Genomic DNA, 24,252 nt, shown 5'->3' on the forward strand with positions numbered 1-24,252 from the left:
TTCTTTCTAATGAAAATCTTGGTTGTTATGTTCTTGAAAACAAAATAAGAAAAATAACAAGTACATGTATTTGTATAGTTTGCATAACTGAGTTTTTAATTAATGATTTATGTATTCTACTGCCAAGCCATGCTTGAAAGTTTGTAAGAGCGTATGATTTTGAAGTTCATATTACAAATATGACAATTTTTGATAGTTATTAGTAATAATTAGCTGATCACTAAGTAAATAATCTCTTTTTCTTTCCACCTTTTAAAATATTCTTGTTTGTTCAACATAAATTGAAATGGCATTAGTATCAGCTTTTATATTTCAAAATTGACCTAGAAGATTATACTCCGTACATGATCAAAGAAAAAATCAAAGGTCTTAAATTGCATGTTTTATGTTTATTGACAGTTCCATTATGTACGTTAACAGAGACAAACAGAAGATACAAAAGAAAAATCACAAACTTTTATCACAGAACAAAAACACACAAAATTTATCACAATTTTGTAGTACAAATTGACATAGTTTTACATGTGCATCTTATGAGAACAAATGTTTTGAAAACTTGCAAGTGTTTAAGTTTAGAAACCACTTTGAAAATGTATCTGCTTATTTTTTGCACAATTATGAGAAGTATTGATGTAATGTATGTTATGTAATATTATCATACCATTGAAATGATTACTAAAATGTTCGAAAATGAAATACTAGTATTGTGACAATGGCAATGTCGTAACCTAGTGCTAATATAAGCCTGAATAAAATATTTATATGTATATTAACAAGCAAACTATATTAACATACTATGTGAATACTATTTCACAATCAGAAGAAAGTATAATGATTGTTGTTTTTCATATTTTGAAACACATTTTTCAAGATTTAATTCATCAAGAAACATAGCTTCTGTTATGGGCCTAATTCTCATAGATAATTGCTGTATTTAATATAGTATGCGAAGGGCACTCGCTCATTGGTTCAGACATATGAGGATTCTCATCTTTCCGTATTTGAATTCTGCATGTATTAGTAATGGATATTTTATATGTAAAAATTTACCCTTGTATTCATTGACACAAAATCTGAAATATTTTCTAATTTGCAGACAAAAAGAAATAGAAAATAAAACTATAGTTTAGACTTTTTCTGATCAGTGGAAATACATATACCTATAGTCAACACATACCTTGAATTTAAAGGGAATGCATTTATTTACTTCTCGTTGAATGAGACCCTTTTCCCAAGTAATTAAATTTTTTAACTAATACTCCTATAAACAAGAAACAAAACAAAAACATAATAAAAGGTTCACCAAAGCAACTTAACAACTTGTATAAACTAACAAAACAAAAAACTATGGTACAGGTTAATACTGAATTTTGATATTTTTTCACAGGTTCATTCACGTACATACATTGCACGTAAGGAGGCCCATCTTATCAATACCTGTACGAATAAAATATCGCAAAGATCATGAGTTTGATACCATATCAGTGTTATAAATTTGATTTTATGTTTTGCTTGCCAAATCAATTAAAAAAGAATGTTTTATTTGATTAAAACCACTAGTACTTTCAAGATGGATATTATTTCTTAACAAAAATATTGAATAAAAAAACTGATCATTGATAAGATGGGTCCAATATGTATATCCACATATCTCTGGACGCACTCACATAAAACCACTCAACACTCACGCGAGGCAAGATATAAAGTCAATAAAGGCATATCGGAACAAGATATGTATATATATATATATTAGTGCCACTGAAGGCGTTGAAAAGATCGTGTATACTAACACTCTCATACAGACATGATGCTCCCTTCATATACATGAAGTGATTATCCAACCAGCAATGATTAAATGACTCGATGAGTATTTATGACAGTTTAAATCCTAACTACTTATATAACAAGTTTAGAATAATTAAAAGAGGACATGATATGGAGTAATTAAACAGTAAAATAATTGGCTTAAAAAACAATCAACTAATGTTAATCAAAGTTTGACACATCAATAAATACTTGCTCAGATAATGCAGGTAGTGTGAGGGATAAACAATGTTTTAAATATTGAAAATGTGCATCTATACTATATATTGAGTAATCACATTATTTTTGCCCGAAATAATTTATCAGACTATAGTACAAGGGGTTTTAAGTGTTCGTATATTCTTTACAAATAATAAAATATTTGGATCTGCAATACGGACGCTTTTGTAGAGGTTTTATTTAAGCCCAAATTGTTTTATAAATTAAAATAAACAGGAAATACAACTTATAACTTAAACACATAATCCTTGAAAAGTTCCCTCTTTGCATTGCTAACACCCAAGATTTTGTTCAAAATGCAGCTGTCCTTGAATTTTATAAGAATGTACAATTTTTATTAGCCATCAGTCATCAGCCTAAAAATATGCTTATAACTTGATAACAACGTTCATAAATTTCCTATATTTAATCTAGTCTTAAAATGTGTTTTGACTCTGTTCTTCCACTGTTACTGGGGCGACAGGTTCAGGTTGTGCGGGTGTTCTATTTCCATGGGCGGAGCTGGTCATGCGAAGAACAGGCTTATCAGCTGCAAGCTGAGGGGTTTTAGGGGCTGCTTTAGGGGTCGGTGCACGTCCATTCTGCTGACTTCTGGGACGTCCAGTTGGTTTTCTAAATGCATCAGAGGTTGGAGGTCGAATAGCTCCTGTGAATGAATTCAATTGATCAATAAATGTTCTGAGGCTGTAACTGTTTAGGATTTAACAAAATTACAAGAGCAAAATCTGAGTATTATTAGAACGAAATTGAATATGGTCCCAGACTTTGTCAGGATTGATTACTAAAATTTGGAACAACTAGAAGTTGTGTCAGCCAAATACATTGTGTATAGAAAATCATGCCATATCATAAATATCATTGTATTTTCCTAGAACTTGATATCTATCCTATTCAAATTGTTAGAAAAATTTATGTAAGGATTAATATTTATTTTATATTGTGATAAGTATGCTGACAAAACCATACTCGAAAAATGTGTTTGAATTTGGTACAGGCGAATATAAAGCTTGTGCATAGCCACACAGAGCAAAGGACACCCTTGGATTATACAGCACAGGAAAAACACAAAATACATATTCAGAATTAGAATGGCGTAGCCTGCATGGGAAAAACACGGTTGCACATTTATACCAGTTAAAAGTCGGGAAAGCATGTAAAGTCCACTGGGTCTGTAACGTTCAAGGCAAAAATTAAAACCCAGGCCTATACATGATTGATACACTAACAACAGTTAATTGGGAAGGGTATTGACTTTTAACATAAACAAGAAAAATTTTTGTTTTAAAATGAAGTTGTAGTGCTTCTAATAATACACCATTTCTACCATCAAAGAAAATTGTATTGAACTTCATTTGTACCAGCTTTTCAAAACATTTTTTAAAATATTTTTATGTCAAAATTCTGCAAACATCTCAAGCATATAAACATAACCTGTAAACTTTCAAACCGTCATGGCAAAAAATACCCAAGTTGTAAACTTTTAAGCCATCATGGCAAAAAATACCCAAGTTGTAAACTCTCAAGCCATCATGGCAAAAAATACCCAAGTTGTAAACTTTCAAGCCATCATGGCAAAAAATACCCAAGTTGTAAACTTTCAAGCCATCATGGCAAAAAATACCCAAGCCCACTTTTGATGCATACGAAAGTTAATAAAAAAACTGTACTTTTTTGTCAAGGAAAAAGTTAACCCTAGACCTTAATATTAGGGATGTACTGCAAATGAATATATTCTTAATGCTTACTTTTAAAAACAAGATATAATTCCTGAAATTTTCAATACTTATCTATCATGTACAGTAATTTGGACCGGGGTAAACAGTAGACTCTTTTTATGTCGCTGTAACATTAGCCTATATGTAGCCTAATGGGTAATAGATTGATTTAAAATACCCACAACAAATAACCATTGCACCCTGAATAATTTGAACTAAATATATGATATATCAATAACCCATTTTCAAATGGTCAAAAATCTGTGATATAACACAATTTATGAAATGTTTCTTGTCATAGAATCTGTTATCCGCCCCACTGCCCCTCCCCCACTTGTGGTAACCCTATACCTACCATTCTGGTCAGGTGCAGCTGTTGACTGCTGTTGGGACCAAGTGGCGCCAACTGCAGGCTGTTTCCATGACTCCATGTGCTCACTGCCATCCTCTTCCACAGTCAGTCTGGAATGGGGAGACATCAAAAGTTCACATTAAAGTCACAGTCACATCTCTTTTTAAACATAATGCATATAGAATGAGAGGTAGTGTGTTTTTCGGAACATATATATCATGAAAACAAAGATACATTAACAGATAGGGATTGACCCTGGGAAAGGTCAAATGAAAAGACAAGGTCATATTGAGATTCAATTACAGTAGTCTGTTAATTTATTTTCTACTCTGATCCTTATGAAAGGATGATATTTCTTTATAAAAGAAGAGCTATGCACAATTTTACCTGTTGACCATCTTGGGTTTCCCATCATTTGTCTCTCCTATAGGGGGAAGTTTGGTGACATTATTGTCATTATCAATGTACTCGGGTTTGATGTCACGCTGGTAATAATCCTCCTTGGAGCCGATAGCAGTCCTGATCATGTCCATCACCATGGCCTTTTCTGGAGTAAGGGTGAAAATAGTTAGTTTTTGCAACAACTTAAGTAATTTAATGAAAATAAAAGATATTTTCTTACAAAAATTTGGGAACTTCAATAAATCGTAGTGCTGAACTGAGCTAAACCATAAGAATGAGTGTGTGTTACACTGAACCCAAGAAAATGAAGAGTACTTTATGCCAACGCGCTAATACTTAACACTGAGTTAAAGCACTATAGCTCATCACTGAGCCAAATCCCTAAAGCTCTACATTGAGCTCAATATACTAAATATCTACGCCACAGACCTATATACCAGATAGTGCCACTGAATCTTAGCTCTACTCACAGCCCAAACACTTGAGCTCTACACAAAGCCAAAGCAATATCTCCTCAATGCCAATGCACTAGTGCATTACACTGGGTAAAAGGACTAGAGCTTTACACTGAGCCAACAAACCATCATTCCTTGTCAAATTAACTTAAGCTCTATCCTTAGCAAAAACAATTCAGCAAGTCAAAGCAATAAAGCTTTAAACTGAGTCAAAGTACTAGGGATTTACACAGAGTCAACAAACTAATATTTCCCTATCAAAATTGCTTAAGCTCTATTCTTAGCAAAACCGATACACCAATCAACACAATAAAGCTTTACCCTTTACCAAAATATTGAGCTCTACACTCAACCAAAAGTGATCTACATTGAGCCAATATATTAGTGCTGTTCATTGAGCCAAAATACAAGAGCTCTTAAGTGAGTGAAAAAAAATCTGCACTGAGCCAACACAAAATATCTCATACACCAAAACAGCCAAAACACTAGAGCTTAATGATGAGCTAAGACACTACAGCTTTACACTGAACCAAAAACACTAGATTTTAATGATGAGCTAAGACACTACAGCTTTACACTGAACCAAAAACACTAGATTTTAATGATGAGCTAAGACACTACAGCTTTACACTGAAACAAAACACTAGATTTTAATGATGAGCTAAGACACTACAGCTTTACACTGAACCAAAACACTAGATTTTAATGATGAGCTAAGACACTACAGCTTTACACTGAACCAAAACACTAGATTTTAATGATGAGCTAAGACACTACAGCTTTACACTGAACCAAAACATTAGATTTTAATGATGAGCTAAGACACTACAGCTTTACACTGAACCAAAAACACTAGATTTTAATGATGAGCTAAGACACTACAGCTTTACACTGAACCAAAAACACTAGATTTTAACGATGAGCTAAGACACTACAGCTTTACACTGAACCAAAACAACAGAGTTTAACGATGAGCTAAAATGCTAGAGCTTAACGATTAGCTCAAACACTAGAGTTTAACGATGAGCTAAAATACTAGAGCTTAACGATTAGCTCAAACGCTAGAGTTTAACGATGAGCTAAAATGCCAGAGTTTAACGATGAGCTCGAACGCTAGAGTTTAACGATGAGCTCGAACGCCAGTGCTTAACGATGAGTTAAAACGCTAGTGCTTAACGATTAGCTCAAACGCTAGTGCTTAAGGATGAGCTCAAACGCCAGTGCTTAACGATGAGCTCAAACGCTAGAGTTTAACAATGAGCTAAAACGCTAGAGTCTAACGATTAGCTAAAACGCTAGAGTTTAAAGATGAGCTAAAACGCCATTGGGTGCGATTGTGAATCTTTTAACACCGTCTATTGCCCATTATCACATCTTGCTTCAGTAATAAAGTATACACTATCGCCATATGAGTGCGTGTTTAACGATGAGCTAAAACACTAGAATTTAACGATGAGCTCAAACACTAGAGTTTAAGGATGAGCTTAAACACTAGAGTTTAACGATGAGCTCGAACGCCAGTGCTTAACGATTAGCTCAAATGCAAGTGCTTAACAATGAGCTCAAACGCCAGTGCTTAACGATTAGCTCAAACGCAAGTGCTTAACGATGAGTTAAAACACTAGAGTTTAACGATGAGCTAAATTGTTAGAGTTTAACGATGAGCTCAAACGCTAGAGTTTAAGGATGAGCTAAAACACTACAGTTTAACGATGAGCTCGAACGCCAGTGCTTAACGATTAGCTCAAATGCAAGTGCTTAACAATGAGCTCAAACGCCAGTGCTTAACGATGAGCTCAAACGCTAGTGCTTAACGATGAGTTAAAACACTAGAATTTAACGATGAGCTAAATTGCTAGAGTTTAACGATGTGCTCAAACGCTAGAGTTTAACGATGAGCTAAAACGCTAGAGTTTAACGATGAGCTCAACCGCTAGAGTCTAACGATGAGCTCAAACACTAGAGTTTAACGATGAGCTCAAACGCTAGAGTTTAACGATGAGCTAAAATGCTAGAGTTTAACGATGAGCTCAACCGCTAGAGTCTAACGATGAGCTCAACCGCTAGAGTTTAACGATGAGCTCAACCGCTAGAGTCTAACGATGAGCTCAAACGCTAGAGTTTAACAATGAGCTAAAACGCTAGAGTTCAACAATGAGCTCAACTGCTAGAGTCTAACGATGAGCTCAACCGCTAGAGTCTAACGATGAGCTCAAATGCCAGAGTTTAACGATGAGCTCAAACGATAGTGCTTAACGATGAGCTCAAACGCTAGTGCTTAACAATGAGCTCAAATGCTAGAGTTTAACGATGAGCTCAAACGCTAGTGCTTAACGATGAGCTCAAACGTTAGTGCTTAACGATGAGCTCAAACTCTTGTGCTTAACGATGAGCTAAAACGCTAATGCTTAATGATAAGCTCAAATGCCAGAGTTTAATGATGAGCTCAAACGTTAGAGTCAAACGATGAGCTAAAACGCTAGAGTTTAATGATGAGCTCAAACGCTAGAGTCTAACGATGAGCTAAAACGCTAGAGTTTAACGATGAGCTCAAACGCTAGTGCTTAACGATGAGCTCAAACGCTAGTGCTTAATGATGAGCTCAAACGCTAGAGTCTAACGATGAGCTCAAACGCTAGAGTCTAACGATGAGCTAAAACACTAGAGTTTAACGATGAGCTCAAACGCTAGAGTCTAACGATGAGCTCAAACGCTAAAGTTTAACGATGAGCTCAAATGCATCAGCTTTTCACTTAGCCAAAACATTAGAGCTTAACACTAAACCAAAACATTAGAGCTTTATGATGAACATAACCCTGGAGCTCTACATTGATACAATGCGCTAGATCTTTACATTAAGTCAAACCATTCGACCTCCACACTAAATAAGTTTGTTCTTTGGCATTTACGTACCTCTCTCGCCAGAAGAACACAGCCAGGCTTTGACGGCGTTTATATCTTCTGTCTGCAAGATCTGGCACAGCATCACCATCACCTAATGAGAAACAAACCATTCATCAGTAATGTGCTATTATCAGTATACATGCAAGTAATTGTTTATATGTATGGTTAAATGGTGTCATTTCTTCGTAAATTGCATGTACATGTTTGATAAGATGTATGGATTTCGTTGACTGATCAATGAAAACCATTTCGATTAAAAAAAATAATCAACATCTCTTAATCCTCAAATAATTGACCATACGACGACGCCGATGCTCGGGCATTACCTCAACAACCTCTGATTTTATGATATATAACACAACAGTTAAGCAGATTAGCTAATATAATGCATAAATGCATGAAGACAATCACTTCCCTTGAGATTCAATAGTATGTGTTTGCCACCTCCACCCCACCCCGACGGCCTACCAAACACACACCTGAGACTCCATATCCGGGTCCTCCATAATGTGCTCCATGTTACGCTGGAATGGGTCCCTGCCGCCCTGCCGCGACCCCATCCGCGACCCCTGGCGAGACATCCCACGTGACATCGCCCGTGACGGAGGTGGGATTAAGCGCCCCGTCGTCTCCGAATACTGGGTCTTTGGACGCTCGGGCATTTTGGGCTCTTCCATTTGTTGTTCAAATTTTGTCTCCTTGATGGCGTCTGTGAGCGCCTTCAGTTCGTCCCGCCATGATTCAGTAACTGGCACTGTAGTTGCGAATTAAAATATTTATATGTGTGGGCATTTAGTTAACTAATATACCGATAAATCGAAATGTTAACAGTTGTGTTTTCTGCTTGGTATAATTAAAGAAAATATTTCTGCTTCAGACTACAACAGCCAATTGTAATCACGTTGGATACATTTTTCACATGCTATCTTTAGTATAGTATGCACATTTAAATGATATGATTGGTTAGTAATAATTAAGGAGAAAACCATGATTGACCAAATCAATCATTGAAACATCTTGGCTAGCTTTAAACAAACTAAAAGCCACTCAAGAAGTCACCCTTTTGACACTTTTGGGGCGAAATTCATCAAACCTGTACACTATGCATTTCACGTGTAAATCTACTTAAGAAATAACTTACCCATGCCGACTTTCGGAACAGCCCTTTCTCTGAACGGGTAGTTTGTGAGGCCCGTGAAATATTGGAGGCCCGTCACGGTGTTGATGGGATGCATCTGGGAATTGACGTTGATTGCGTTAACGGGAATACGTTGAAGTTTCTTCTGGTTGAAATAATTTGGCGGGAACTGTAGGGAGTAACGCGGGTTGGAGAAATAGCCGTCATCGTTCACGGCGCAGATGGGAACGTCAAGCAGACCTAGAAAACGTAACGTGATAAAGAAACATGAACAAACAACGTAACTTTCAACTGCCGTCTATAGAACCAGAAAATGTATAAAACGTGACGTTAGAAATTATATTATGAGAAATGATCTTACTGCGAAAAACACAACTGAAGGTTGGACACATCAACGTAAAACGTCATTAAATTCGGGACAATACGAAGACCGGTTGCACACGACTGTACACATTCAACTGGATGAACACCTTTGAGAGTATAATTTGTACGACTTTGTTAAATATGAAACGGCTTGAAAACTTAATAGCTTGAAAAAAAGTAATTGATATCCAGTCATTCAGACAGACAAAAGTCCAACTAAATATAACCAAAGAAAATGAAAGGTATCGAAGAAGTCATACAATAGAAATAGCGTCATGTGTTTGGTATAGTTTATGTCGAATTCCTCTAGGTTACTACTAGCGAAGCTGTGATCATACATGAACTGTCTTAACTAATATTTGAACCATACTTTCAAGTTAGGATTAACAAACGAAAAACAAGATTTTTAGATTAAAACAGGCATATTTATGAAAATAACATTTTATTAAAGAGATAATACACTCGAATCCGCCCTAGCTACACGGGAAATCCTTTCCGTGCAAATCGGCGTTCCCAAGTGTTCGAAATCGATTAAACCGCCCTTATTTGATTAAGTTTGTAAAATATGTCCACGGTTTACATATCCTTATCATTTCCGCAGATAAATATTGGCACGTGGGACCATTAAAAATGACAAATGTTGGTATGTTTAATGATTTTGTTTGTCATTTTCGTATACCTTTCAGACTAACATCGACCTTACTTTAGGTAAAAGTTTGCTAAATACAGGTGTTCAGATTCAAGTGATGTTTGCCCAGTTTTAAGAATACAAAAATACTACAATCTATATACCAACAAAAAAGCCACCCGACAATGAACGACGCTGAAATACACGGTATCTTGCTATTGGCGGTAGTCTTACAAGAGAAGTAATATAATATATAACTATACTGTCGTTAGGCAATGAAAAAACAATCTTTATTTTCAAAGGCACATTTTGAAGAAGAAAAGATAGAGCGAGCGTGGAATTTTGTTTTATTTCAACAAATATTTGTATGTAACAACTGAGTTATTTAAGCAATTAAACTATGAAAAGGGACACATATTAAAATGTTGAACTAAATTATAAATAGTGTTTACGTTATTCAACATGTTTGCAATTGAGCTATAAAAAGGAATCATATTTATTCAGTGGTATAAAAAATGCAGCAAATTAAAAATTGAAGCGTCCTTCATTTTTTTTATTTACATCCCTATAAGCTTAAAATAAATGAATGCACTAGGTACCGCGCACCTTTCAGATGTCGTACTCTGACTGGGTGGGGGTTGTGTCTCGTGAAGAATGAGTTCTGGCTGAGCTGACCAAACCTGTAGCCGCCCTGAGTGGAGGGCCGCGACCCTGTGGCGGTTGCCGGCTTCTTGTACGAGTCCACCGGCTGAGGGGCACCCTCGTTGAGCGGGCCCCGTGTAATCAGGGACCCGTTGGAGGGCACGAACACGTCAGTCATCCTGGAAGCAAATGCACGTATACTTTACGAGGGTTAAAAGCCAACAAGTGTTATATGGCATTAACTTAAGGAGCAGGCGGAACCTTTTAACCTTCGCCCCTCGATACTTATAACCGCTTTCTGTATAATTAAAGTTGAGGTTCCTCTATGATTTTTATCGTTTATTCACAATTACGAATATTAACCGTCGGAGCTTGCTTATTTTAAACCATTTAACGGAACCCATTTCTTTTGGAGTGAATGGTCGACCTTTTTGACGGTCCGTTCATACGACTTCACGGAGCTATCATGACCCATAATACCATATAAAGTCAATAACAACGCAAAGCATCATCATTTCCAAAACGACATAATTGAATAATAATCGCAATGAAACTAGAAAACTTTACATATAACATTACTTTAACAATACTATTTGTCAATCTGCCCGGGTCACAAAATCAGTTATAGGTAATAAGACTGGGTTTCATCAGAACTTCATTGTGAATTGATATGCCATTGGGTGCGATTGTGAATCTTTTAACACCGTCTATTGCCAATTATCACATCTTGCTTCAGTAATACCGTATACAATATCGCCATAAGACCGTTTTGAGCCCAAACATGAATACCGGGTATGGATGGATTGATAATAGTATTTACATAGATAAACTAAAGTTAAGTCCGTCTTATGAATCTTAAGGAAAGTCTGGGTGTGTTATTTACATATGTTCTTATACATTCACTGCACTGGTTACGTTGGGTTTAAAAGCAGAAGCAAATTAGCCTCAAATTAATTAAAATTTCATTTAGGTAATGGAGTGCGTGTCAACGTGAAATTGATTAGCGCGACCCTGCAGTGACGTCTTTGTTGAAGTCTGATTCTTCGGAAATGCAAACAACTTGAAACCAACACACTATAAAACTGTAACAATATGGAACCGTGTTTGTATTGTATTCGTGGCATTAATTGTCCGTGTTCTTGCTGGGTTAGAGCTATTTAAGAACCTTCAATATTCACAAGTATTCTGTGCAAACATGAGAAAAAATACATAGTTTGAATTACTTTAGTCTCCTCGTTTATGTTGCAGAATGTTTCGTTGTGGAAGTTTTTTTTCCATTTATACCGTGATTTCGAAATGCGTCATATTTGGTATGAAACCAGAGCAATCCATGTCAATTATAATCGAGTTTTTATATTAGAATTACAGGTATTGATGAATTGCTTTAATGGTCTAAATTCATTTCAGTATCGTTCAATTCGTTGGGGGCATATTCCATCTTTAATATTATGTTCTGAAGACCAACAAATGATATATTTAGTTTCAATACGGTTTACAATTTTAAAATTGCTTTTTAACCTTTAAGCGTGACCTTGACTTTGAGCAAGCATGATTAAATCATATGTAAATCATGAATACATATATAATACGATTCAAATAAGTAAGCCAACATAAAATATGTCAGACAAAATTATCAAACAAAACCCGGTCATATAAAAAGGAATTCTGCACAGAGCAAATATTGACCGTATCTTAACGAGGTTCCTCTGATGTAACTCAATATATAAAATTGGAGGGCGTTTAAACCACATAACCTTGATTTAACCATTTTTTAACATTTTAAATATACCCACACAAAGAAATAATCAAGAATCGATCAGACGTTTAATTACCAAATTAAATTCTACAGCGATCTAAGACGAAAAAATACAATCGTGTTACAACGCTTACGTTGAATCAGGACTAGTTAATATAGCCGAGGAGGTTTTTCCATTTGTATAAAATGGTTTGAACCTGTTTCATATCATCTTTTAGTATTATATTATCATTCGGAAGAGTTTATTTACATGTATTATAGAAAAGTAATGTGCTAAAGTTGTACTGAAACTATTGTAGTACACAGGGTTTTTGCCGGACCTCAAAAATGCAAAATAGTACGATTTCAGTTAAAATAAAAAGCAAAAAATGAAAGTTCAATGACTTTATATACAATGCATTTTCTTTTAAATTTACCAAAATTGTCAATAGTCACCAGACATAAGAAGACCAAAATATAAGTTGCCATATTAATGTGAGATGAACTTTGATTTTGAAGTAAACGGGAATCAAAGAAAATATTTCTGATCAAAGTGAATATCATATTCTAAATGATGAAGTAGATTAACAAAACCTCTACAATACTCCCAAAGAGCGCTACGTCTTTTAAATATTTCAATAGGAAAAGAGTGTGTTTAATCATTAAAATCAAAACAATGTACTCAAAATGAATGGAAGTGCACTTGGAAACCCCAACATTTCATTGATCTAAGTTGAAAACATCAAATTGATTGGATATACATACTTTAAAAAGCACCAGACTCTCATTAAAATGGCAATAATTCAAATCAATAGTAACAAAGCCCGTATCCAATATCTAACAATACACTGACAAAGTGTTTACGTGAGGATTTAATATGGTAATTAAAAACGACATCTGTAATCAATGGCAATAATTATTGATTTTTGAACACATGGGTTCGATGTTCAGCATAAACAAAACCATTATAAGTTGAAATAAGTACTGTTGAAATATTGAAAAAACAACATTGATTAAAGGTAAATGGAAATCGCCCTTCACTTATAGCGTCAAAATACTATACTGGGGGTTCTTGCGAAAACGATTGCATTCGTCGGCCTAATATAATCAGAATCATCAAAGCGTGCATTCGTCGGCATAATGTAATCAATATATACAAAGAGTGCTTTCGTCGGCCTAATGTAATTAATATCAACAAAGCGTGCATTCGTCGGCATAATGTAATCAATATCAAGTTATCAACAAAGAAGGCATTCGTCGGCATACTGTAATCAATGTCAACAAAGAATGCATTCGTTGGCATAATGTAATCAATATCAAGTTATCAACAAAGAATGCATTCGTCGGCATAATGTAATCAATATCAAGTTATCAACAAAGAATGCATTCGTCGGCATAATGTAATCAATATCAACAAAGAGTGCATTCGTCGGCATAATGTAATCAATATCAACAAAGAGTGCATTCGTCGGCATAATGTAATCAATATCAAGTTATCAACAAAGCGTGCATTCGTCGGCATAATGTCATCAATATCAAGTTATCAACAAAGAATGCATTCGTCGGCATAATGTAATCAATATCAACAAAGAGTGCATTCGTCGGCATAATGTAATCAATATCAACAAAGAGTGCATTCGTCGGCATAATGTAATCAATATCAAGTTATCAACAAAGCGTGCATTCGTCGGCATAATGTAATCAATATCAAGTTATCAACAAAGAATGCATTCGTCGGCATAATGTTATCAATATCAACAAAGAGTGCATTTGTCGGCATAATGTAATCAATATCAACAAAGAGTGCATTCGTCGGCATAATGTAATCAATATCAACAAAGAGTGCATTCGTCGGCATAATGTAATCAATATCAAGTTATCAACAAAGAATGCATTCGTCGGCATAATATGATCAGAATCATGATCAACAAAGAGTGCCTTGATTGCCATACTGTAATAAATTATTACTAATAATGATCAACAAAGAGTGCCCTAGTTGACATACTGTAATCAGGATCAACAAAGAGTGCCCTAGTTGACATACTGTAATCAGGATCAACAAAGAGCGCCCTAGTTACCATACTGTATTCAGAATCAAGAAAGAGTGCACTCGTTTTGGCAACTCTAGTACCGTACTGTGGGTCTTCTAATACAAATGGCACATCCATTTCTTGACAACTCTGATAACAATAATTGAAAATAGTGCATCCGATTTGGACACTCTAGTACGATATAGGGACAAAGTGCATTCGTTTTGGCAAGTCCAGTTCCATCTTTGGACAGAGAACATCCGTTTTTGCAAGTCCATTACCATCTTTGGACTTAGTACATCCGTTTTGGCAAGTCCAGTACCATCTTTGGACAGAGTACATCCGTTTTGGCAACTCCAGTACCATCTTTGGACAGAGTACATCCGTTTTGGCAAGTCCAGTACCATCTTTGGACAGAGAACATCCGTTTTGGCAAGTCCAGTACCATCTATGGACGGAGTACATCCGTTTCGGCAAGTCTAGTACAATCTTTGGACAGAGCACATCCGTTTCGGCATCTCCAGTACCATCTTTGGCCAGAGTACATCCGTTTTGGCAAGTCCAGTACCATCTTTGGACAGAGTACATCCGTTTCGGCAACTCCAGTACCATCGTTGGACAGAGTACATTCGTTTTGGCAACTCTATCTTTGGGCAGAGTACATCCGTTTTGGCAAGTCCAGTACCATCTTTGGACAGAGTACATCCGTTTTGGCAACTCTATCTTTGGGCAGAGTACATCCGTTTTGGCAAATCCAGTACCATCTTTGGACAGAGTACATCCGTTTCGGCAAGTCCAGTACTATCTTTGGACAGAGTACATCCGTTTTGGCAACTCTATCATTGGACAGAGTACATCCGTTTTGGCAAGTCCAGTACCATCTATGGGCAGAGTACATCCTTTTCGGCAAGTCTAGTATCATCTTTGGACAGAGCACATCCGTTTCGGCAAGTCTAGTACCATCTTTGGACAGACTACATCCGTTTCGGCAAGTCTAGTACCATCTTTGGACAGACTACATCCGTTTCGGCAAGTCTAGTACCATCTTTGGACAGACTACATCCGTTTCGGCAAGTCTAGTATCATCTTTGGACAGACTACATCCGTTTCGGCAAGTCTAGTACCATCTTTGGACGGACTACATCCGTTTCGGCAAGTCTAGTACCATCTTTGGACAGACTACATCCGTTTCGGCAAGTCTAGTACCATATTTAGAAATACATAAGTAGTGTATTCGTTTTGGCGACTCTAGTACCATACTGAGTGAATATAGTCTAGTACCATACTGAGTGAATATAGTCTAGTACCATACTGAGTGAATATAGTCTAGTACCATACTGAGTGAATATAGCCAGAGAGCGCATTTTGTATGTGTATCCAATGAATTGAACCTTTTTCAAAATATGTTCACCTATTAGGCTCTAGTGTATCATACTTAGAGAGATTCGTGTTGGCAACTCTAATATATGTACACTACTAAGAAAGAGTGCATACCGGCCTGGGCAACAGTAGTCCCTTACTGAGATAGTGTACATCCGAGTCAGCATTTCATATATCATACATGGAGAGTGCACCCGTTTTGGCAACTCTTGTACCATACTGGGAAAGAAAGTGTGCATTGTGACAACCGTAGTACACTCGTGGGAAAGAGTGCATCTGTTATGGCAACTCTAGTACTACACTGGAAAAGAGAGCGTTCGTTTCGCCATCTCTAGTATCCGTTTTGGCAACTCTTGTACCATACTGGGAAAGAAAGTGTGCATTGTGAAAACCGTAGTACACTCGTGGGAAAGAGTGCATCTGTTATGGCAACTCTAGTACTACACTGGAAAAGAGAGCGTTCGTTTCGCCATCTATAGTATCCGTTTTGGCAACTCAGAAAGTGTGCATTGTGACAACCGTAGTACACTCGTGGGAAAGAGTGCATCTGTTATGGCAACTCTAGTACTACACTGGAAAAGAGAGCGTTCGTTTCGCCATCTCTAGTATCCGTTTTGGCAACAGTAGTACCACACTGGGAAAGAAAATGGGCATTGTGGCAACTTTGGTACCATACTCGGAAAGTGTGCATCAATTATGGCAACGCATATATCGGGTTTTTTCATGCTCCAAAGAGTTCATTTAAATTGGCAAATCGGGTTCTATAATTTGTATTTTGATACAGAGAGAGTTTTCGAACAGCACTAGAACAACTATAGAACCATATCGGGATTGTGTGCATTCGCTTTAGTAACTCTTAAACACGTTATCTTGGTCCTAATTGCTACAGTGTATTCAAATAGGCAATTCGAGTAAAATATTTTGGGTTTTGCTGCAAAAAGAGTATTCGTATTTTCAACTCTGGTACTATTATATGTTTTTGCGACAAAAGAGTGCGTTCGGTTTGGTTGTTCTAGTACGATAACGGAGCTCTTATGGCTACAGACAGGGCATTCGTATGGGAAACTATAGATCTAACGTTGGGTTGTTTTTTTTCGCTTCAAAGACCGCATTCGGAAATTCTGGTAGCATACTGAGGGTTATCTTGCTGCAAATCACCTATTTTTTAACTCTTCTTGTAACTAAGAGAGCATTCGTTTTGGCATCTCTAGTACAGAACCGGCGTTCTTCTTGCTATGGTAAGGTGCATTCGTTTCGGCAATTCTGTTACTCAGGTACTATACTGGGTCCTTCTGACTACAAAAAGAAACATTCGTGTTGGCAATTCTGGTACAATACTTGGATTTTTCTTGCTTCAGTGAATTTCGTTGTATCTTGTTACAAAGAGTGAACTCTAGTACCATTCTGGCGTTCGTCTAGTTCGTCTAGTAACCATCATATTTGGTAACTCTGGGTCAATAGACGATTATTATTTCTACAATGAGTGCAATTGTTGCGATTTCAAGAATTATACTAGGAGTTTTCTTGTTTATAGATAGAGTGTGCTCGTTAAGCATCCATTAAAACTGCCAATGTCAAAAAGCTTTGTTTTAGATTTGAAATTAACAATAACTCCATACCGAACCACATCTTTAACTTTGTCTCTATGTTTCAACATGACGAAAAAAGTAGATCCGAGTCAATGTACGGAGTTTGACATATGCCTATGAATGATTGCCCCCCAACAGCTGATTATTTTCTTTCCATATTGAATAACAGTTCATAATTCAAACATTTTCATAAATCATATATATTGATCCTTACTTCATGAAAAACACATTATTCCATGTAAAAGAGTGCCAGTTTTGTTAAGTTTAATGAAAATACAAATATATGATTAAATGTTTGCTACAGTGAATTTGTCGACAGTAAACAGTATTTCAAATATATACAATAATTAATACGCATAGAAACTAAATTTTTATTTACTCTCTAACAAATTGAATCAATATTGAATAATCGAGATATAATCAGTTTCTGAATTACAAATCAACTTTTGTGTGTATTTGAATAGGCACCGCCGAGGTAATAGAAACACATGCCTTTTCCGACTCAAAAAAGTTGACGGCAGCCATTCATCAAATTAGCTTATCTCCAAGCCTTTCAATGAGCTGGGTTTCATTCCAAACGATTTTCATTTAATAAAATATTTCAATACTATGGTTGCATTTTGTCGATTAAAGTGTTTTATGTAACAGCACTAAAGCGTTACTTGTATCTTAAACAGGAGATTAAACATGGAAAGTGGAAATGTCAAACCATTCCAGATGAAAAAAGTTGGATTTGAATTATTTATCGTCGATTAGCGTTTAAGATAAGAATAAACTGATGCTATCACTAAAGTTATTACTACCCCCACGCCCCGCTTTGACAAGTTAGATAGGAATAGTTATAAAATGCACCTAGTTTTATAACTATGAGTGTTCGTATTTATAGAAACGTTTGCACCACGTAAAATCATACACACCTAGCATTGCTAAAAAAGCAGGTTTATGGTACCAACTCTACATTTATGCCAACTACGTCTTAACAGAATACATTCTAGTCACTTACGTCTTGTCAAAACAACGTTATAACCATTCAAACGTAAAAATGATAAGAACACACTATAAATCTGAAACAAACAAAAAAACATTTATCTATATAGTTAGCATCAGTACATTTTAGTATTCATAGCGAAGTCTATTCAAACAAAAAGAGGTATCCTCCGTTTGACCTTTGAACACCAGCATATCATACACACACCAACAGAAAAGAATTCATATTTTGCTTCGATCTGGAAGAAGAATATACACGCGTTTATTTAAGTCGAGTTGATTGCTTGCATCCCCAAAGCTCACAACCCTTAACAAGAGCACAAAAACCGTATACATACTAACGATCGTCCGTTTTCCTCAGTAGATCAAGGATCATTATTCGACAAATATTTTAGCCAGAATGATTTTACTTGCGAATGAATACATCAATCACTTATGAACTGTTGCTTTGTGTACGACAAAAATAACTCAGCAGCAAACGAGGACGACATTAACACAGAGCCTATGGTAATACAAATGTACCTCGAACTTGTTTACTTAAAAGGTTTAAATGGATCTGTGAAAATACATACACAATTACAAAACGGAGAAAAATAATAGACCATTAAACAGTTCGATTTCACTGTTAAGAACAATGAATAATTAAAGCAAAATGTAATCACCCAGACGACATCAATTAAAACCAAGACATGAATGACCATTTACCGGCATGTGGGTCCAGTAGAGGGCTGGATAATGGTGATATATGTACATTATATTTCAATTTCAAAGCCGTGATTGCCTTTTCATGTATAATACGAAACACAAAACATAAGCGGGAAAAAATGTCCATTTAGTCAAATATGAACAGCTAGCCATTATAACAATTGTTTATCAAACACTCCAGGCCTTCTATCTAACATCGATCTCAAACACGCATTTCAATAGCTCTTAAAATCATTAGATTGCTCTGATTTTTTCCTTCAAATGGCTACTTCAAATTGATAGGCGCTTGCATGCCTCTGTAGTAAAGGGAAGGGACGTTAAAGCACATACATCACTCTGGGACAACAATCACAAACTGTCACGCGTACAGCACTGTGGCTAAGATGTGCATTTTGTTTTTTTAATGATCTTGGTATAGAATGGCGTGGCCACGACCTACTATCTCATTCCCACGACTAAGTGTGTCGTTGCTACGACTAAGATATAACCAAGTATATAAACGTGATATTAAGTCGTGGCCGCGACATAATTAAGTCGTTACAGGGAGATAATTGAGTCGTAGGAACGAAACAAGTCGTGGTCAAGAGATAAGGTGAAAAGCAGTCGTGCCACCTGTATGCCACCGTACACACGACCTAACGCAAATAAAGCGTTTAAGTACACACGACCATTACGCCAATGAAACGTTTAAGTACACACGACCATTATGCCAATGAAACGTTTAAGTACACACGACCTAACGCCAATGAAACGTTTAAGTACACACGACCATAACGCCAATGAAACGTTTAAGTACACACGACCTAACGCCAACGAAACGTTTAAGTACACACGACCACTACGCCAATGAAACGTTTAAGTACACCCGACCATTACGCCAATGAAACGTTTAAGTACACACGACCATAACGCCAATGAAACGTTTAAGTACACACGACCATTACGCCAATGAAACGTTTAAGTACACACGACCATTACGCCAATGAAACGTTTAAGTACACACGACCATTACGCCAATGAAACGTTTAAGTACACACGACCATTACGCCAATGAAACGTTTAAGTACACACGACCATAACACCAATGAAACGTTTAAGTACACACGACCATTACGCCAATGAAACGTTTAAGTACACACGACCATTACGCCAATGAAACGTTTAAGTACACACGACCATAACACCAATGAAACGTTTAAGTACACACGACCATTACGCCAATGAAACGTTTAAGTACACACGACCATTACGCCAATGAAACGTTTAAGTACACACGACCATAACGCCAATGAAACGTTTAAGTACACACGACCATTACGCCAATAAAGCGTTTAAGTACACCCGACCATTACGCCAATGAAACGTTTTAACGTTTTCATACAACGTATTTTTTTATTCCAACGTATATCTTCTCTTCTTATAAAATGTAATTCTTACACCCAGAACTGCACTTAAGTGTTCTTGTTCCATGGAAACTTTGAAGTCTTCCAAGATGAAAGAATTACTTGTTCCTCTTTTTACATTTTCGTAAAATAAAAAGAAAATTATTACTAGTTATACGCGCTCCCTCGAGTCTTTTCAGACACATAACAAAAACTGTATATAAGTGTGAGTGTCTGGTTTCAAACATTTCAAAGAGTCAGTAAAACACTTATGATTTATTATGCCCTTGTTACTTTAAATAGAGCATTTTTGTAATATTTGGAGACCAATCTAACCACAAAACACACAGGTGGTGGCATACACAATTTATTAATCAAGTCTGGTATAAAATTCTGACATGAAAAGGAGAACCCCGCAACGATTTATAAAAAATACAGCAAACCTTTATTTAGATAAAATACATGGTTGTGGCAATATATCATAGCTACACGGTGCCTTGGCCCTGCTTGGTATACATATATGCATTTGCGCATAGCTTTTTTACATGATTTGCTCGCAAGGTTTCAGCATTACTGCTTTCATATCCGATTTGTTTTTTCCATTAGTCTCTGAATGGGCTGTTTACCCAACTAATCAAATAAAATAAAAGTTGCTTTACAAAAACATAATCAAGAAAAGGAGGTTAAATATTTACTTAACAAGAAAGAAGCTAAGATCTTAGACTGTGGAATACTTCCGACAGTTGTAAGAAAAGTCATGACAGGCCGCCTTTTAACAACATCTCTAAAACTGTGATCATCAAACTCCAAGAATGACTGAAAGTTTTGCAAACTTATACTTAAACCTTGCAGATTTGCGCTATTGGCGAGCTTCAAATTTGGAGTTATGCGCTAGTTGGTGGTGGCTTATATTTCGCTACAGGTTTAAATCCTATAGTCGATAGTATGTACATTGTAGATATTAAATAGATAATCCAAACTATTGTATCTCCAATACGACAATTGACTATTTTGATAAAATAACGATATGGTCGTATGAATACAGAACAGAAGGAAATGTTATACCCCCCTATTTTGATAAGACATATAACACTCCATTCATTGTATGGTGCATTTTGAATGACTAAAATAAAAATATTCACTACAAAACGATTTTATTTTAGGTATGAAATTATGCCCATTTTTTTTTACTACCAATTTAACAAAATGAAATTATGTCACAGTGTCACCCCGCATTAAATCATGTTTAATTACGTCCAAATATCGCTTAAGACTAAGAAATGAGTATTACATGACCAAGTTTAAAACGTATGTTTAATCGTTTATGATATTCATCTGAATAGAAATGTTTATTTACCTTAAAGAAAAAAATGGCTTAATATCTCAATCTGGATTTAAAGCAGTGTTTGCCTTATTAAATTTAAGTTATTGATATGACAAATGAATTTATCAGTGAATCCATCTACCAACATTTAACAATAAAATCAAACTCATAGATTATGGAATACAAACAAACGAAATAATGGAAAGGTCTTACCTTTAATAAAATCCAAGATTTTGTGGATTTGAACTAAATTTTTCCCGTCACAAACGGATAAAAGACACGAAACAGATAGTTAAAACGAATCCGTTATAAACTAACACAACTTGCTACCCGTTAACGAATCGTTAATACGGCTGGTTACTAGGGACGCTTTTCAAGGTTTTAAGTCTCGAAGACTAGAGCGATTAATTTAACCTGGACCTACCGATATTACTGCTTTGGTGGATTATGCTTTAATCCTACATGCAGTTTGGTAATTCTCCTATTAAAAGGAAATTATATCATGGCCTGAAAGTAAATAGAGAGGTGTTTTATAAAATAAAATAAATAACATGAGACCGCAAGCGGGGGTGCTAACGCTCCTCCGTTTTTTTCCCGTTGGTTTATGCCTGTATATTGTACTAATTAATTTGATGAGGTAATAGACTTACTACATGTATTACCAATCTCATTGTGTGTATATATACCAAGTTTCATGTTACTGTATCAACAGCTTTCCCGGAACATCAGTTTTTGAACGAGGTAAATGACCGCGCCCTCACATTACCCACGAACATGCGCATTTACCAAAAAACTACTATTTGTCTCGAAATTATGTTGTTGAACGAACCTCTAATAACATAGACGCAGGCATCATCGCACGTACCGATGGGCATATAGTAGGTATTTTTTCCTCCATTCCGTATAGGAACTGAATTTGTTATGAAGTTCTTGTTAGGTTAGGGTAAGGTTTTGTATAATGGGGAGTTATGGAAAAATACCCAACAAAGGCCCAATATGACTACACGTGAACTTAGGCCTTCTAACGATATGTGCCACTTTGGACCTTCTAACTTCATATGACGACTTAATTAGTCCTTTAAACTACACGTGACAACGTATGCCTTCTAACAATATGTGACAAATGTTGCCTTCTAACTACATTTGCAACATTTGACCTTCGAACTTCATGTGACAATTAAGGCCTTCAAACTACACTTAAGAACTTATGCCTTCAAACTACACGTGACAACTTATGCCTTCTTACTACACGTGACAACTTATGCCGTCTTACTAAACGTGACATCTTAGGCATTTAAACTACACGTGCCAACTCAGGCCTTCAATCTACACTTGACAACTTAGGCCTTCAAACCACACGTGGCAATTTAGGCCTTTAAACTACACGTGACAACATAGGCCTTCAAAATACCATGACGACTTGGGCCTTTAAACTACACGCGACAACTTAGGCCTTCAAACTACACGTGACAACTTAGGCCTTTAAACTACACGTGACAACTTAGACCTTCAAACTACACGTGACAACTTAGACCTTCAAACTACACGTGGAAACTAAGGCCTTCAAACTACACGTGGAAACTAAGTCCTTCTAACTACACGTGGAAACTAAGGCCTTCAAACTACACGTGGAAACTAAGGCCTTCTAACTACACGTGGAAACTAAGGCCTTCTAACTACACGTGGAAACTAAGGCCTTCAAACTACACGTGGAAACTAAGGCCTTCTAACTACACGTGGAAACTAAGGCCTTCAAACTACACGTGACAACTTAGACCTTCAAACTACACGTGACAACTTAGACCTTCAAACTACACGTGACAACTTAGACCTTCAAACTACACGTGACAACTTAGACCTTCAAACTACACGTGACAACTTAGGCCTTCAAACTACACGTGGAAACTAAGGCCTTCAAACTACACGTGGAAACTAAGGCCTTCTAACTACACGTGGAAACTAAGGCCTTCAAACTACACGTGGAAACTAAGGCCTTCTAACTACACGTGGAAACTAAGGCCTTCTAACTACACGTGGAAACTAAGGCCTTCAAACTACACGTGGAAACTAAGGCCTTCTAACTACACGTGGAAACTAAGGCCTTCAAACTACACGTGGAAACTAAGGCCTTCTAACTACACGTGGAAACTAAGGCCTTCAAACTACACGTGGAAACTAAGGCCTTCAAACTACACGTGGAAACTAAGGCATTCTAACTACACGTGGAAACTAAGGCCTTCAATCTACACGTGGAAACTAAGGCCTTCTAACTCACGTGGAAACTAAGGCCTTCAATCTACACTTGGCAACTTAGGCCGTCTTCTAACTACACGGGGCAACTTAGGCCTTCTTACTACACGTGAGCCCTGACCATGTTGCCATTAGTTTATGGACACAGCATATACAGCTTTTACAGAATAGCCTGACATTCATACATAAATTACAACTATAGAATTTTAATCCGATTTATGATATGAA

General features: G+C 36.4%; 1 protein-coding gene across 2 annotated transcripts; it reads right to left on the reverse strand.

The window, feature by feature from the left end:
- Positions 1-400: 400 nt before the first annotated feature.
- On the reverse strand, positions 401-22,196 carry LOC128242125 (uncharacterized protein C4orf17 homolog). 2 transcript variants are annotated; one of them, XM_052959167.1, is made up of 8 exons: positions 17,591-17,659; positions 10,607-10,821; positions 9,013-9,249; positions 8,351-8,625; positions 7,881-7,962; positions 4,498-4,657; positions 4,114-4,220; positions 401-2,689 (listed from the first exon to the last, which is right to left on the reverse strand). In XM_052959167.1, exons 1-8 carry the CDS (start codon positions 17,593-17,595, stop codon positions 2,460-2,462), a joined length of 1,311 nt encoding a protein of 436 aa, XP_052815127.1. In that variant the 5' UTR covers positions 17,596-17,659; the 3' UTR covers positions 401-2,459. The 2 variants fall into 2 exon arrangements, with proteins under 2 accessions (XP_052815127.1, XP_052815139.1); XM_052959179.1 differs by lacking the exon at positions 17,591-17,659 and adding an exon at positions 21,988-22,196 and having other exon boundaries at positions 403-2,689.
- Between the last annotated feature and the right edge of the window lie 2,056 nt (positions 22,197-24,252).

The sequence above is a fragment of the Mya arenaria genome, chromosome 2 (genome assembly GCF_026914265.1).
Source record: "Mya arenaria isolate MELC-2E11 chromosome 2, ASM2691426v1".
In the NCBI taxonomy this organism is placed as follows: domain Eukaryota; kingdom Metazoa; phylum Mollusca; class Bivalvia; order Myida; family Myidae; genus Mya; species Mya arenaria.